This window comes from Saccopteryx leptura, chromosome 10 (assembly GCF_036850995.1).
Source record: "Saccopteryx leptura isolate mSacLep1 chromosome 10, mSacLep1_pri_phased_curated, whole genome shotgun sequence".
NCBI lineage: Eukaryota > Metazoa > Chordata > Mammalia > Chiroptera > Emballonuridae > Saccopteryx > Saccopteryx leptura.
The window spans coordinates 14663361-14680142 of NC_089512.1; the positions used below are offsets into that span (position 1 = coordinate 14663361).

Below are 16782 nucleotides of genomic sequence, written 5' to 3' on the forward strand. Positions count from 1 at the left end.
CCAGGCCATGGCCCTGCCGCACGCCGCTCTTCAGGTTTGTGGGGCTCAGCCCTAACGTCCTCCTGGAGCCACCCAGCTGGAGTTCAGAAGCAAGGCTTAGACTCGGTCCCCTGGTCGGACTCAGTCCTCACACCGCCTCCCAAGTAGAGGTCCAGCCCTTCTCTGCCAGAACACCGCCTTTCCAGTGAGGGACTCTCCCTGGCTCCGCCCCCGGCCGGCTTCCTGGGGATGGCTCTGCCTCCACAACACTTCCCAGGCCCGGTTACTCCCCTTCCCTTCTCTTTGGCTCCAGCTGTGCCCTCCACCCGCTTTCTGGGTTCTGGCTTTCATCACTGATCAGCTTCCTGTATTGTGTGTGGATTTGTTCCACTCTGCCTCCCGGTCCTGGCTCCTCTTCCGAGACGCCCCGCCTCCTGGACTCTGGCTCCTCCTGTCCCGGCCTGGATTCCGCATCTGCCCCACCTCCAGGAGTTATTGGTCCCGCCCCTCCGGGACGGACTCAGAGGGTCTGGCCCCGCCCCTTTCAGCCCAGATTTCTCTCGCCCCGCCCCTTCAACTGATTATAGCTCCACCCCCACGCCTGGTTTCTGCCCCTGCTCTCCGCCTAGTTGGGCGCATCTGGAGAGTCCTGCATTGTGGCAGGCCAGGCTCGGCGGCTGGCTGGGGCACTATCATGCAGTTCTTTAGGGGCCGGGGCCGGAGGAGCCGCTCCAGAGAGCTCTACCTGCAGGAGCAGAGCCTCAAGGTGGCGGCGCTCAATGGGCAGAGGCTCGGTAAGGGTTCTAGCGCACCAAGATCTGTGGAGAGCAGGATAGCAGCCGGGGCAGGACGCAGACTGTATGTCCCTGAGATCATGATCCTGCTTTGATCCTTTGATTGGACCTGTTCAGTACTCCTGTGAGTGTGTGACCTACTGTGAGGCTGTGTTTGGAGGGGTAGCATGTGGGGTGAGTACTGGGAGGACTGGTTACCCCTTCTCCCGATATACCTCAGCCCCTCCAAGATTCCCTGCTCCTTGCCCCCCGCCCCCAACCTCTCGTTTATAGATTTACAAGGCACCACTGGATATGTGGCCTAGTTCCTACCTGGTAGGACTGTAATCCATTGAGAGGATCTGCAAGTGTGTGTGGTCCGGTGTGATGCTGTGCACTATGGGTGACAGATGTGAGAGTGGGCAGCCAGGTGACTGAGTGATTCTGTTAGTTTGTGTGTTATGTGGATATTTCGGACATTACTCCCTGTGCGGTGTGCTCCTGAGTGGTGGCTGTATATGGTAATGTTTCCCAGCACTGACCTGGGGGGCAAATATTAACTATTATTATGGTGGAGCTATCATTATCATAACTGTATGTTGTGTGGTTGTGTATGACTCCATGTAAAAATGTGTATCACTGTGTGACTCATTGTCTCTTTAAGGTTGTGTGTGTGCCTTTATCTCTGTATAGCTGTGAACTGCTGAGGGTCCCAAGCACAGTGTGTCCCTAGGTACATGAGCGGGACTCCAGGCATCCCCCTCAGCCTATTAGTACCCGGAGCACCTTCGGCACTCCTCTCCCGAACCCCCTTCCTGTGTGCAACTGGCCCGGGCTGGCGAGCGCGGCTGCAGGGCCTACCCAGGGGCCCCTCAGCTCAGAGGCCTCCCATCACCACCCTTGCACAGGAGAATTACTAGAGCCAAGTGATTGGGGCTACGCAAGGAGTACCCATACTTCGTGGGTAGTGGGGCAGGCAGCTTAGAGGCCTCAGAAACAGGGCCTCACATGTAGCTCAGAGGTGGAGGTGCCCACCCAGGTTTCCCAGTGACCCAGAGGGCAGTGGTTATCAATGCCCACCTTAGGACAGAGGTCTGTTCCGGAAGTCATGCCGCCAGCCAGGGGACTTATCTCTGCCTGACTACAGACAGGGCCACAGCCTGGCTCCAGGACAGGATGGACATGTCATCTCCTCACAGTGTTTTCCAGAACTTGAGGGTGGGGTTCACCTTCTACTTTCCGACCCCCTCCCTCATTCCCATCTGGGCCGTAGGCAGTGGCTTGCCCTAATGTGTGCCCTGCTTGAGGGGGTGCACACTGAGTGTAAGCTGTCCCTCCCAGTTGCACTTCAGCCTCAGAAAGGACCATGGGATCCCTAGCAGAGGCTGAGGTGGCTCTCACCTTTGGCACCTTGGGGGCTCCCTTCCCCTTCTCCTGGTCTTGAGCTCCACAGACACAACCGACAGTTTAGAAATGCTGCCGGAGTCCCTTCTCCTCCACTGGGCTTCCCCAGGCTGAAGGGGAACTAACTGCTCACGCCAAGGCAGAGGAGTCTCCTGGAGTGAAGAGAATGGGACCAAGGTGGGGGAAGGTCACATCAGAACGTCACCTCCGAAGAGGTTCTCAGATGCCTCCTGTTCTCACCCAGTGCTGCAGGGGGAACAGAGGCACAGACTGGGGAAGAGAGCTGCCCAAAGCAATAGGGAGATGGGTGTTAGTGCTGGGTTCTGTCCCCACTGGAGGCAGGAGATTGGAAAGGGGGGAAGAGGATGTGGTGATTGAGGTTTAGCGAAGTGGTCCAGAAAGTTCTGTGGGTCCTGTGGGTGTGTGGGGCTGGCTAGGGAGTGGGGAGGCAATACCAAAATGGGGGAGGCTATAAGGGGTTGGGGATCGGGGCTCAGAAGAGAAAAGCCCATAGGCACAGGCCCCTCAGACTGGACCCACGTGGGTCCCTGATGCCATCACCTGTTGGAGCAGGATAAGGATTGCTGAGGCCACACAATTTTAGTTTTGGTGAAAAAACAGGAAGTGAGATGGCCACTTAGCTCTAAACAGAGTTGGCTGCTGGACTACATGTGGCTAGGGTGATATACACAGATACTGATCTATAGATACAGACAGAGATGCAGGTGCAGATATAGGGTGAGATGTATAGATATAGGCAAAGATGCAGGTGCAGATATAGGGTGAGATGTATAGATACAGATAGAGATGTAAGTACACATATAGGGTGAGATGCATAGATACAGACAGAGATGCAGGTATAGATACAGGGTGATATGTATAGGTACAGACAGAGATGCAGGTACAGATATAGGGTGAGATATATAGATACAGATAAAGATGCAGGTGCAGATGCAGGGTGATATGTATAGATACAGACAGATGCAGGTACAGATACAGGGTGATATGTATAGATACAGACAGAGATGCAGGTACAGATACAGGGTGATATGTATAGATATAGATAGAGATGCAGGTACAGATACAGGGTGATATGTATAGATACAGATAGAGATGCAGGTACAGATACAGGGTGAGATGTATAGATACAGACAGAGATGCAGGTACAGATACAGGGTGATATGTGTGTATATATATATATATATATATACAGATAGAGATGCAGGTGCAGATACAGGGTGATATGTGTGTGTATATATATATATACAGATAGAGATGCAGGTGCAGATGCAGGGTGATATGTATAGATACAGATAGAGATGCAGGTGCAGATACAGGGTGAGATGTATAGATACAGACAGAGATGCAGGTACAGATACAGGGTGATATGTGTATATATATATACAGATAGAGATGCAGGTACAGATACAGGGTGATATGTGTGTGTGTATATATATATACAGATAGAGATGCAGGTGCAGATACAGGGTGATATGTGTATATATATATACAGATAGAGATGCAGGTACAGATACAGGGTGATATGTGTGTGTGTATATATATATATATACAGATAGAGATGCAGGTGCAGATACAGGGTGAAATGTATAGATACAGATAGAGATGCAGGTGCAGATACAGGGTGAGATGTATAGATACAGACAGAGATGCAGGTATAGATACAGGGTGATATGTATAGGTACAGACAGAGATGCAGGTACAGATATAGAGTGAGATATATAGATACAGATAAAGATGCAGGTGCAGATGCAGGGTGATATGTATAGATACAGATAGAGATGCAGGTGCAGATACAGGGTGATATGTATAGATACAGATAGAGATGCAGGTACAGATACAGGGTGATATGTGTGTGTGTATATATATATATACAGATAGAGATGCAGGTGCAGATACAGGGTGATATGTATAGATACAGATAGATGCAGGTGCAGATACAGGGTGAGATGTATAGATACAGATAGAGATGCAGGTGCAGATACAGGGTGAGATGTATAGATACAGACAGATGCAGGTGCAGATACAGGGTGATATGTATAGATACAGACAGAGATGCAGGTGCAGATACAGGGTGAGATGTATAGATACAGACAGAGATGCAGGTGCAGATACAGGGTGAGATGTATATATACAGACAGAGATGCAGGTGCAGATACAGGGTGAGATGTATAGATACAGACAGATGCAGGTGCAGATACAGGGTGAGATGTATAGATACAGATAGAGATGCAGGTGCAGATACAGGGTGAGATGTATATATACAGATAGAGATGCAGGTGCAGATACAGGGTGAGATGTATATATACAGATAGAGATGCAGGTGCAGATACAGGGTGATATGTATAGATACAGATAGAGATGCAGGTGCAGATACAGGGTGAGATGTATAGATACAGACAGAGATGCAGGTGCAGATACAGGGTGAGATGTATAGATACAGACAGAGATGCAGGTGCAGATACAGGGTGAGATGTATAGATACAGACAGATGCAGGTACAGATATAGGTTGAGATATATAGATACAGACAGATGCAGGTGCAGATACAGGGTGAGATGTATAGATACATACAGAGATGCAGGTGCAGATACAGGGTGAGATGTATAGATACAGATAGATGCAGGTGCAGATATAGGTTGAGATATATAGATACAGACAGATGCAGGTGCAGATACAGGGTGAGATGTATAGATACAGACAGAGATGCAGGTGCAGATACAGGGTGATATGTATAGATACAGACAGATGCAGGTGCAGATATAGGTTGAGATATATAGATACAGACAGATGCAGGTGCAGATACAGGGTGAGATGTATAGATACAGATAGAGATGCAGGTGCAGATACAGGGTGAGATGTATAGATACAGATAGAGATGCAGGTGCAGATACAGGGTGAGATGTATAGATACAGATAGAGATGCAGGTGCAGATACAGGGTGAGATGTATAGATACAGATAGAGATGCAGGTGCAGATATAGGGTGAGAAGTATAGATACAGATAGAGATGCAGGTTCAGATACAGGGTGAGATGTATAGATAGATATATACATACAGATAGAGATGCAGGTACAGATACAAGGTGCTATATACAGATACAGCTATAGATATATCTATCTATATTTACAATGATGGGTCATTAAGGTTGGGGGATCTCTCCTTGATCACACTTGGTGCAGGGCCTACTGGGAGGCTGGGGGCTCCTGGGGAGCCAGGTCTGGTATCCCCTTGGTGCCTCTAGCTTGGCCTGATAGGACAAAGGGCATTGTATCTTTGGGAGCCCATGCCTCATGCCAGCCTGGGTCTCTGAGAGCAGCAAGAGGGGATACCAAGCAGCCAGGGTTCTGGTCCTCACTGTGGGGCTGGGCCAGGCCCTGCCTCAGCTTCTTAAAAGGCTGCACTGTGACTTAGGGCTGCTATACCCGGAGAAGTTCTGGACCCAGGATACTCAGAAGTGGGGTAGGCATGGAGGGATAAGGGCATCCTGTGTTTAGCAGGCCAAACACAGGCCGCAATGGGCTCATCTGTCTCTTCTGGGGGCAAGGATCAACACCCACTCAAGCAGGTCCAAGTCAGGAGTAGGGGCAGCAGCGGTGAGGGTGGCAGGGGTGGGCACAAGGGCCACACAGTAACAACAATGTTGACACCAAGAACTGGAACTGCTGTTCCCTCGGGCCCTCCCCAGAATCACGCATCATCTCCTTTACCTTAGACTTGCCCTTTGAGGGGATGCCCTTTGTACCTTCAGTTTGCAGACAGGAAAGCAGAGGCCCTTCCACATGAAGTCACTTGCCTTAGTCAGGAGAGAGGACTGGACCTAGGCACAGGTGATTCCACAGCCACTGGGGTAGGGAGGTGGCTGGGCTCTGTGACGCTCTGGAGTCTGCCTCCATCCATGTCTGTCCCTTCGCTTTCCTGCTCCGCCTGATCGTTTGGTCCCAGCTTCCTCCAAGTCACTCTGACCCCTGAGTGTGACCAGGACGGGCCCACCTTGTCTTTAGAGCCAGGCTACCTCCTAGGGGTCTGGTCTGTCAGGGACCAGGTGTTCTTAGATTAGTTGCCCTCCCTTTGTTCCTTCAGCTGTGGGTAGCAGGTCGCAGTGTATAAGATGTGGCCTTGAGCAGGGAGGCAGCCTCAGGTTTCCACGGCCTCGGCTGGCAATCAGAGAAGGACTTGGTGGCGGCGAAGGTGGAGCAGGGCTGAGGGACGCAGAAGTGAACAGAGCTGGGTGGGGGCTGCTAAACGTGAGCTCTGAGAAGGTCCCGAGGTGGGTGTGGCTGGCGTGGGGTCTGAGACAGCAGGGACACTGGAGGAGGTGGCATCTTACCAGCTCTGCCCCCCAGGCCTACAGGATGACGAGGACCTGCAGGCACTCCTGAAGGGCAGCCAGCTCCTGAAGGTGAAGTCCAACTCATGGCGAAGAGAGCGCTTCTACAAGCTGCAGGAAGACTGCAAGACCATCTGGCAGGAGTCCCGCAAGGTCATGCGGACTCCGGAGTCCCAGCTGTGTGAGTGCCCCGGGGAAACTGATGCTGGGGCCCATCACGGACCAGGACCACACCTAGGGAAACTGAGCCCCAGCCTGGTGGGGCATAGGTCAGTCATGCAATCAGGACCGCATGTGTGGAAACTGAGGCTGGCCAGGGAGGAGACAGTTAAAACTGAGCTCTGGTCTAGGCTGGAGCGGGCAGTCATGGACCCAGGACTACAGAAGGAGATGCTACAGCCTTTTGTGGGTTAGGGGCACACAACCATGACCACAGATGGGGACAGCAGGCTCAGAAGTAGGGAGGGAGCCGGGCCATGTTGTGTGGACTCAGGCATCCGCCCAGGCAGTTGTGGGAAGCAGGGAGGTTGGGCGGACTGGGACTCCAGGTGTGGTGAGGCTAAAGCCAGGACTGGGACTCCAGGTGTGGTGAGGCCAAAGCCAGGACTGGGACTCCAGGTGTGGTGAGGCCAAAGCCAGGACTGGGACTCCAGGTGTGGTGAGGCCAAAGCCAGGACTGGGACTCCAGGTGTGGTGAGGCCAAAGCCAGGACTGGGACTCCAGGTGTGGTGAGGCCAAAGCCAGGACTGGGACTCCAGGTGTGGTGAGGCTAAAGCCAGGACTGGGACTCCAGGTGTGGTGAGGCTAAAGCCAGCCCAACGCCAGGGTTGAGAAAACCCTCCCCGGTGTGAGCGGCCAGGATGTGGGGTGGGGCCCGAAGGAGACAGCCCTTTTCTGGGATTGGGGCTGTAGCAGGGAGATGGGGGGCAGAGGACACAAAGAGAGCCGCTTCAGCAGGGTACCTCCCTCGAGGGTGTGGGCTGAGATTTCCAGAAGCTTCAGCAAGGACCTAGGAAGCCAAGGCGCAGGCCTGCAAATGTGTTCCTACAGCAGTGGTCCCCAACCCTCGGGCCGCGGACCGGTACCAGTCTGCAGAGAAAGAATAAATAACTTACGTTATTTCCGTTTTATTTATATTTAAGTCTGAACGATGTTTTATTTTTTAAAAATGACCAGATTCCCTTTGTTACATCTGTCTAAGACTCACTCTTGACACTTGTCTCGGTCACGTGATACATTTATCTGTCCCACCCTAAAGGTCGGTTCGTGAAAATATTTTCTGACATTAAACTGATCCGTGGCCCAAAAAAGGTTGGGGACCACTGCCCTACAAGGCCTCAGGGAGAGAGCTCTGGTGACTGCTGCCATTGATCAGGAATGCCCCCCTCCAACTCTGTAAAACAAGAGGTCTGCTCCACGCCTTCACATGGTAGGACAACTTCAGACCAAGGCCAGCCAACAGAATGTTGTGCTGAAGGCAATGTCCTGTATCTGTGCTGTCTGACACAGTTGCCACTAGCCACCTAGTGGTGTGGTCATTGAGCACCTGAAATGTGGCTAGTGTGACTGAGGAATTGAACCTTTAACTTTATTGGATTTTAACGAATTTCTATTTAAATGACTGCATGTGGCTGGTGGCTGCTGTGTTGGACAGTGCAGAGAGGTCACTGCAGCTGGGTCCCATCCAGCTCAGGCCTCTGGAAACCCCTCACCCATTCACCTGCCTTTGGCCATCTGGGGGCAGGTGTGTAGGTAATGAGACCACACACAGCTGACAGGCCCCCCTGGCAGGAGGGGGACAGGAGGAAAGGGAGGATCAGCCTACTGAAGGTACACCAGGAAGGGTCTGCCAGGCCTGGGGACATTGGGCAGAAACCTAAGAAGGTACAGCCTGCTGACCTGTGGCCTTGGAGGGGCCAGTGGTGTGGCAGGACAGGGGCAGGGGCAGATGGGGAGAGTGGGACTAGGCCCTCGCAGCTGTGGGCCCGTGGAGGGTTTCTGAATAGGGCAGAGCGGGCTCGGCGGGGCTGGGCGGGACCAGCCAGGGCGGGGCGGGGCAGGCTGGGGCAGGGCGGGGCCAGCCAGGCCAGGCCAGAGCGGGGCGGGGCAGGCAGGGTCAGAGGGATGGAGACCCAAGCTCTTGGCAAAGCCCCCTCAGCGCATGTCTGCCCCTCAGCACTGGAGTGACCCTGACCTTCCTCTGTGGCACCAGCTGGGCTCCTTCACAGGCTTCTGCCCTGATACGAGTTTCCTGTTAGACAGTGGTGGGTGGCGGCGCCGTGGGAACGGGGTGTCTTACACTCCGAGCCCTGAGAGTTCCTGGAGCCCACCAGCCAGTCCCTATGAATGGCTGCCATGTGTGCCTCGCACCTGCCGGGGCTGGGCGTGGGGGCAGCAGAGGAGAAGAGCCTCAGGCCTCTCCAGATCTGCCCTGGGCAGGAGGAGACCCTCTTACCGGGATGGCTGAGAGCAGAAGGGCAGGAGGAGAATTCCTGGCAGGAGACCCGGTGTGAGCGAAGGTGGAGATGCGGAGAGGAGACCGGTGAGGGGCTGCACCGTGAGGGAGTGGCTGCAGGGGTGACAGGTCCGGGGTCAGGCGTCAGGTGTGGTCAGGTGAGGGCTGTGGCCGGAAGAGGCTCTCTTCTATGTCAGAGCCACTGAGACAGGCCTGGAGCTGTGCTCGCCTGATGGTTGCTTCCCTTCTCTGGGAGAGTGAGACCCTTGGGGAAACTGAGGCCCGGTGAGGGAGGAGTGGCTCATCCCCCCCCCTCCCCGCCCCCAGTTCTCTCTGCCTCTGCTTCCTGCTCTCCATCTCTGAGTCTCCCTGACGCTGCCACCACTAGCCCCCAGAGCCAGACAGGCCTTAGCCGTGGAGGAGCCTGGACTTTCTCTCTGCTGCAGGTGGGGAACCGCAGGGCTCAGGCTTCCTGTTTTCACTCCCAGCCTGGGTCAGCTGTAGCCGGTGTGGGCCCAGTCGGGCACGGAAGGCTGTGGGCAGAGGGATTAAGCAAGGATATCTCCTGAACCCTAGATGGTCCAGGGCTCACGTGTCCTACTCAGAGCCTACTGCCAGGGCTGGCTACATGGCACACACGTGGGCTCTGGGCCACTCAAGGTGTGGGTATGCAGCAGGAGGGACAGGAGGGATCAGCTGGAGCTGATCTAGGACCCAGGAAAGATGGATGTGGATGGCTCAGGATGGGTGTGGGGCAGGCTAGATCCTGGGGGGACTGGCTCCCAGCCAGACCCGGGAGGACAATAGGGGTTAGGAGGGTAGGCACTGCCTCGCCACTCCCTGAAGCTTGGAAGGCTGGGCTCTCACAACTGGTCCCTGCCCCTGGCTCCTAAGGGCAGAATGATATAATCTCTTAGATCCCCACCAGGGGCATGCTCCAGTCTGCCTCTTTGGATCCTGGAGGACAGAGCCTTTCTGCACCCTCCTTGCCAAGGGGTGCCCTGAGTTCTGGACACATATAGACACACACGGGGTGAGGCCCTCTACCTTCTGACACGGGTGCTTTCCCCTTCGTGTCCCTTTTCTCCCAGACCCCAGGGCCAGGGCTGATTAAGGGTGGCTTGAGTCTCCTGATGGCCTACAGTCTCTCATAGCTGTCTGAGGGGAGAATGGGTCCACAGTTAAGTTCGATCAGGAGGTTGTATCCCCCAGCCCCCGGTCACAGGCCCCAAGCTCCAGAATGGTCTAATAAGCCTGCCCTGCCCTGCCCCAGTCCTCTGAGTGGCCCTACTCCCTCCAGCACAGAAAGTGGGTCTGGGGTCCCAAGGTGCTGGTCCTACCCTAAAGTGTCCCTCTCTCTGTGTCACTCCGTTTGTTTTCACTCTGCCCATGACAGCTGTGTCCCACGTTCCTTCTCCGCCTCAGTCTGCGTCTTCCTTCTTCCTTTTTGCCCCCTGGGCTGTCCCCCTGGCCCCTCCTTTCTCTTCGGATCAATGCCCAAGCTCCGGCTCCACCTCTGTCTCTGAACTGTGCCCCCGTCCACTGTGGCCTCAACCATGTTGGGGGCAGGGGCTGGCCTCATGCCTTGCTCTGTCCCCACTCCCCTTCTTACAGTCTCCATCGAGGACATTCAGGAGGTCCGGATGGGACACCGCACAGAAGGCCTGGAGAAGTTTGCCCGTGACGTGCCTGAGGACCGCTGCTTCTCCATCGTCTTTAAGGACCAGCGAAACACACTAGACCTCATTGCCTCCTCACCAGCTGACGCCCAGCACTGGGTGCAGGGTCTGCGTAAGATCATCCATCACTCCGGCGCCATGGACCAGCGGCAGAAGCTGCAGCAGTATCCTTTTGGTGGCCTGTGGATACTGGCTGTGGTTGCCCGCAGGTCAACCTGGGTCTGTAAGATACCCAGCTCGGATCATCATACCAAAAGAGCATAGATTGGATGGCTTCAACAGAAGAAACTAATTTTCTCTCAGTTGTGGAGGTTGGAAGTCCAAGATCAGGGTGCCAGCATGGTGGGTTCTGGTCAGAGCTCTCCTTTCAGCTTCTGGATGGCTGCCTTCTGTATCCTCACATAGCAGAGAGAGAAAGAGAGAGAGAGAGAGAGAGAGAGAGAGAGAGAGAGAGAGCGCTTTCTGGTGACTCTTCTTTTTTTTTTTTTTTGTATTTTTCTGAAGCTGGAAACAGGGAGAGACAGTCAGACAGACTCCCGCATGCGCCCGACCGGGATCCACCTGGCACGCCCACCAGGGACTACGCTCTGCCCACCAGGGGGCGATGCTCTGCCCCTCCGGGCGTCGCTCTGCCGCGACCAGAGCCACTCTAGCGCCTGGGGCAGAGGCCAAGGAGCCATCCCCAGCGCCCGGGCCATCTTTGCTCCAGTGGAGCCTTGGCTGCAGGAGGGGAAGAGAGAGACAGAGAGGAAGGAGGGGGGGAGGAGAAGCAGATGGGCGCTTCTCCTGTGTGCCCTGGCCGGGAATCGAACCTGGGTCCCCCGCATGCCAGGCCGACACTCTACCGCTGAGTCAACCGGCCAGGGTCTGGTGACTCTTCTTATAAGTGCACTAATTCCCTCCTGAGGGCCTCATGACCTTATATAAACCTTCCAAGGCCCCGTCACCAAACACCACCATATTGTGGCTTAGGACTTCAATATATGAATTTTGGGGGAACACAATTCATAGCAGAGGGGAAGCAGGGGAGATGCCTGGAGCCCTCTTTGGTCCACTCTGACCCACGGATCAGCTGTGCAGCACCCTGATACCCCTCTTTCACTGTCTGTAGCAGCATGGAGTTGGGAGGCTGAGGGGAGTCACCTGTTTCAATGGGAGACCTAGTCTCTGGCATCTTAATCATCTAATTCTCAAGGTCAAGGCTAAGGGGAGAGAGGGTAGAGGTAAGAGAGAAGGGGGGTTTAAATGCCCCATCATGACAACGTGATCAATGGCTTGAATTCTGCTATTTCCTATAAAATAAGCCTCAAGTGCTTTCATCAAGTTGGCTAACAATTATACACTGCTCACAAAAATGAGGGGATATTTCAAAATGAATATGAAGCGATAAAATATCCCCTCATTTTTGTGAGCAGCGTGTATAGAAAACCAGAGGACACACCTTGAAATGTTAACAGTTATTGGTGGACCTATGGGGGGATTTCTTTGCTTATTTTTCTTTATTTTATAAATTGTCTACAATTAACCCTTTTATAGAAAGAAAAAAATTGTTTTTAAATTTAAAGGGTTCAAAGCCAGCAAATACAAAAAAGATCTTGTACTAGGATGCAACATTTTCTCGCAAGAGGCCACTAGGTCTTGCTCCTGAAATTCAGATGTTCAGTAAGTCAGGCCTTCAGGGAGCTGTGTCTACAGGTGGCCTCAGTCCACCTGCGCCCAGGAGTTGACACTGGGCTGGAATCATGGCTCTGGCTGGGGCCCGGGGGTTCTTGGGTTCCTGGGTTCTTTCCTTACTTCTTGCTCAGCTGGATTCACTCGTGCTTGCGAAAAGCTGACAAAAACAAGGATAACAAGATGAGCTTCAAGGAGCTGCAGAACTTCCTGAAGGAGCTCAACATCCAGGTGGATGACAGCTATGCCCGGAAGATCTTCAGGGTGAGGAGAAGGGAGCCCCGGTAGTGGGGTCCTTGACCCTCGGCCAGGGCCTGCTCTGAGCCTGCCTCCCTGGCTGTCCTGGCTTTGCAGGAATGTGACCACTCCCAGACCGACTCTTTGGAGGACGAGGAGATTGAGGCCTTCTACAAGATGCTGACCCAGCGGGCAGAGATCGACCGCACCTTCGCCGAGGCTGCGGGCTCAGGGGAGACCCTGTCGGTGGATCAGTTAGTGGCGTTCCTGCAGCACCAGCAGCGGGAGGAGGCGGCGGGGCCCGCCCTGGCCCTCTCCCTCATTGAGCGCTATGAGCCCAGTGAGACAGGTGAGGACCTGGCCAGGGCCTGTGACCTGCAGTCTCGGGGCCACACTGGGCTGGGCGACCGCTGGGGAGACTGCAGCCCGAGAGTAGGGAGCAGCGGGCGTGGGGGGTGTCCGCCAGCCTCGGCCCGTCAGTATTTGCCTGCCCCATGAAAGCGGGGCTCCAGCATCACTGTCGCCCTCCGTGCCTCCTCCCAGGGGGTTTGGAGGACCTCTCCCCAGGGAAAGAGAGAGGAGGCTGGAGAAGCACCCACTTACCCTGCTGTCTTTCTGATCCCATCCCGGGCCCAGCTTGGAGACCAGGCCGGGTCCTAGAGGGGGCTCCAATGTGGAGGCACTGAGGAGGAGGAGACTAGGTCCTGCTATCAAGGGGACTCACAGTGTGGGGGACAGAAGGGGAAAAGCCAGGGACCCAGGAGGTGGCGGGCCACGGGAGGGCTATGACTGGCCCCGGACCCCTCCCTCCTAGCCAAGGCACAGCGGCAGATGACCAAGGACGGCTTCCTCATGTACCTGCTCTCGGCCGACGGCAGCGCCTTCAACCTGGCGCACCGGCGGGTCTACCAGGACATGGGCCAGCCACTCAGCCACTACCTGGTGTCCTCTTCACACAACACCTACCTGCTGGAAGACCAGCTCACTGGGCCCAGCAGCACGGAAGCCTACATCCGGTGGGGCTGGGGGGCAGGGCTGGGGTGGGGCTGGGGGCGGGGCTCCGGTAGGGCTGGGGTGGGGCTGAGGGCGGGGCTCCGGTGGGGCTGGGGGGCGGGGCTGGGGTGGGCCAGGGGCTCCGGTAGGGCTGGGGTGGGGCTCCAGGTGGGCCCGGGGCCCGGGGGCGGGGCTCCAGTGGGGATGGGGGCGGAGCCTAGGATCCTAGCGCCACTGTTCCTGCAGGGCGTTGTGCAAAGGCTGCCGCTGTCTGGAGCTCGACTGCTGGGACGGGCCCAACCAGGAGCCTGTTATCTACCACGGCTACACTTTCACCTCCAAGATCCTCTTCTGTGACGTGCTCAGGGCCATCAGGGATTACGCCTTCAAGGTGGCCGTGACCCTGGGGGGGATGAGGAGGAGAGGCAGCTAGGGGTGGTCAACCCCTCCTAATCTGTCCTTGGACCTCTAGGCATCCCCCTATCCCGTCATCCTGTCCCTGGAGAATCACTGCAGCCTGGAGCAGCAGCGCGTGATGGCGCGACACCTGCGCAATACGCTGGGCCCCATGTTGTTGGACCGGCCGCTGGAAGGGGCCACCACCAGCCTGCCTTCCCCTGAGGTGCAGAGTGGGGGTAGGGGTGCCCAGAGAAGAGGGCAAGGGGACTGGCGGGGAGGCCAGCCTGGCTTCAGCAGCTGCCCCTCCCTCCTTAGCAACTGAAGGGGAAGATCCTGCTGAAGGGAAAGAAGCTAGGGGGACTCCTGCCCCCCAGTGGGGAAGGCGGCCCTGAAGCCACCGTCGTGTCAGACGAGGATGAGGCTGCGGAGATGGAGGATGAGGCAGTGAGGAGCCGAGTGCAGCACCAGCCCAGGGTTCGAGGGGAAGCTGTGGGGGGAGAGCAGCCCTGGGGACCTCTCACCCGGTGGGATGTTTGCCTCGTCTCAATTCTCTGTGGCTGCCACTCAGACCCTCTGTCCCCCTCTCTCTGTCTGTCTGTCTCCCTCTCTGTCTCTGTGTCTGGGTTTCTGGCTCTCTCAGTGCCCACCTGCCCCAACCTCTGAATCTAACCCGGGCCTCCCCATGGCCCCCAGGAGGACAAGCTCAGGCTAGTGAAAGAGCTCTCCGATATGGTCATTTACTGCAAGAGCGTCCACTTTCGGGGCTTCTCCAGCCCTGGCACCCCGGGGCAGGCTTTCTATGAGATGGTGTCCTTCTCTGAGAACCGCGCCCTCCGGCTGCTCCAAGAATCAGGTGAGGCCCAGCCCTGCCCCCTGAGGGTGCTGTCCGCCGTCTGGCCATCTGGGCCTGGCTTCCGTCGCCCTGGATAGAGTTAGCACCTCCTGCTGTCACCAGCAGAGCTGGGGGTGGGGGGCTCAGGCAATCCTGGAGGGAGGCCTCCACTTCTAACCAGCCCACACATCCCCCTCAGGAAACAGCCTTGTCCGCCACAATGTGAGCCACATGAGCAGGATCTACCCCGCGGGGTGGAGAACAGACTCCTCCAACTACAGCCCCGTGGAGATGTGGAACGGGGGCTGCCAGATCGGTATGGGCTGGCTGGGTCTGGGGGGAGGCTGGGATGAGGGTTTCCATCCGGAGGGCCAGGGACCAGGAGCCTGTGGGGACCTGAGCTGGGCCAAATACAGGCATTTGTGGGCTTAGACGCTGGTGACCTCAGTTTGGAACTATCCCTGGACGAGCAAGGCAGAGCCTGAAATCCTAGTTAGCACACTAACTAGTCCTTTGAAATCTGGCACCAGAAATGCAATGTGAGGTTGGTGTGGTGGGTCAGTCAGGAGGGCAGTAGGCATTGGAGGGACACTAAACTCGGCCTCTGCCTCAGGGTGTGACTCAAGGGCCTCAGTGTACCATAAGTAGGCTGGGCTCTAGGGCCTGAGGCCAACCCACAGCCTGTGACTGCTCTGTCCTACCTGTAGTGGCCTTGAACTTCCAGACACCTGGCCCAGAGATGGACGTGTATCAGGGCCGCTTCCAGGACAATGGGAGCTGCGGTTACGTGCTGAAACCTGTCTTCCTGCGAGACCCCGACTCCACCTTCAACCCACGTAACGTGGCTCAGGGGCCCTGGTGGACGCGGAAGCGTCTCAGTGTCAGGGTACGGCCAGCCGCAGGAGGGACAGGGGCCCGTGGGCCTCCCTTCCTCCTCGTTACCATTCCTGAACCCTTCACTGTCCTTCACCTCCCCTCAGGTCATCACAGGGCAGCAGCTGCCAAAAGTCAACAAGAATAAGAATTCCATCGTGGACCCCAAAGTGACGGTGGAGATCCACGGTGTGGGCCGGGACATGGCCAGCCGCCAGACCGCGGTCATCACCAATAACGGTCCGTGCTGGCTCCGGGCTGGGCCCCGCTACTGCAGCTGTTGTCGCCGCTGTTGACGTGGCGCCTGTATCCCTAGGTTTCAACCCGCGGTGGGACACGGAGTTTGAGTTCGAGGTGACGGTGCCCGAGCTTGCCCTCGTGCGCTTTGTGGTGGAGGATTATGACGCCTCCTCCAAGAACGACTTCATTGGCCAGAGCACCATCCCGCTGAAGAGCCTCAAGCAGGGTGAGCTTTGAGGGGAGAGGATGGCAGGATGGGGGAAGTGGGGCCTGGTATCTCTTGGGCTGGGGTGGCTGTCCCTTGAAGCATTCTCCTTGACCGACTGGAACTTTCCCTGTGTGCTCCTTCCCACCCACTCACCTACCAGGATACCGCCATGTCCACCTCTTGTCCAAGAACGGAGACCAGCACCCATCTGCCACCCTCTTTGTAAAAGTGTCTCTCCAAGACTAGGCTTGGGAGCGGGCCGGGCCTCTGTCCACGTCTGGGGATGGGGCAGGTGTGGCTGCCCCCAAGCTCTCGCTCAGAGGTGGAGGCCCCGCTCTTACACATCGTCTATGCTGCTGCCTCTTCGGGGTCCGAGGAGCTGGTCTGGACCCTGGGCCTGTCCTCACCTCCGTTAGGAAAAACACTGCAGCCCTCTCCACCCTCTCGCCAGCCCTAGGTTGAGGGTTTTTATAAAAATCGTTAAACTCAGTCCCGAGGTCTCTTTACCTGCATGCCAGAAAATTCCGGTAAAGCGCGCCCGTGCGCGGTGTCCCAGAGCCCTTGAACTCCGCACTGCAGTCACACTGTCCTGAGGGCATTGCCTGTCCCCCCCCGGGCAGGAGGGACCAGCAGAAACAAACCCCTCCATGGAGGAGGGTACAGGGAGACCCCCCGCTCCAGCCCCAGAGGGG

The 16782-nt window shown here is 56.1% G+C and overlaps 1 protein-coding gene across 1 annotated transcript; it reads left to right on the forward strand.

Annotated features, from left to right (window-relative positions):
• Positions 1 to 658: 658 nt before the first annotated feature.
• PLCD1 (phospholipase C delta 1) lies at positions 659 to 16590 on the forward strand. The gene is made up of 15 exons (XM_066351497.1): positions 659 to 773; positions 6520 to 6684; positions 10573 to 10801; positions 12443 to 12572; positions 12663 to 12894; positions 13360 to 13561; positions 13785 to 13929; positions 14011 to 14160; positions 14253 to 14411; positions 14631 to 14790; positions 14969 to 15085; positions 15477 to 15655; positions 15750 to 15882; positions 15959 to 16108; positions 16251 to 16590. Exons 1-15 carry the CDS (start codon positions 674 to 676, stop codon positions 16334 to 16336), a joined length of 2337 nt encoding a protein of 778 aa, XP_066207594.1. The 5' UTR covers positions 659 to 673; the 3' UTR covers positions 16337 to 16590.
• Positions 16591 to 16782: the final 192 nt, after the last annotated feature.

Bases quoted from the DNA above. Each gene is read 5' to 3' on its own strand.
- PLCD1 (XM_066351497.1), top strand. From the start codon at position 674: ATGCAGTTCTTTAGGGGCCGGGGCCGGAGGAGCCGCTCCAGAGAGCTC. The intron at 13,562-13,784 runs GTGGGGCTGGGG...CTGTTCCTGCAG, and splicing joins AGCACGGAAGCCTACATCCG to GGCGTTGTGCAAAGGCTGCC. The intron at 14,161-14,252 runs GTGCAGAGTGGG...CTCCCTCCTTAG, and splicing joins CCAGCCTGCCTTCCCCTGAG to CAACTGAAGGGGAAGATCCT.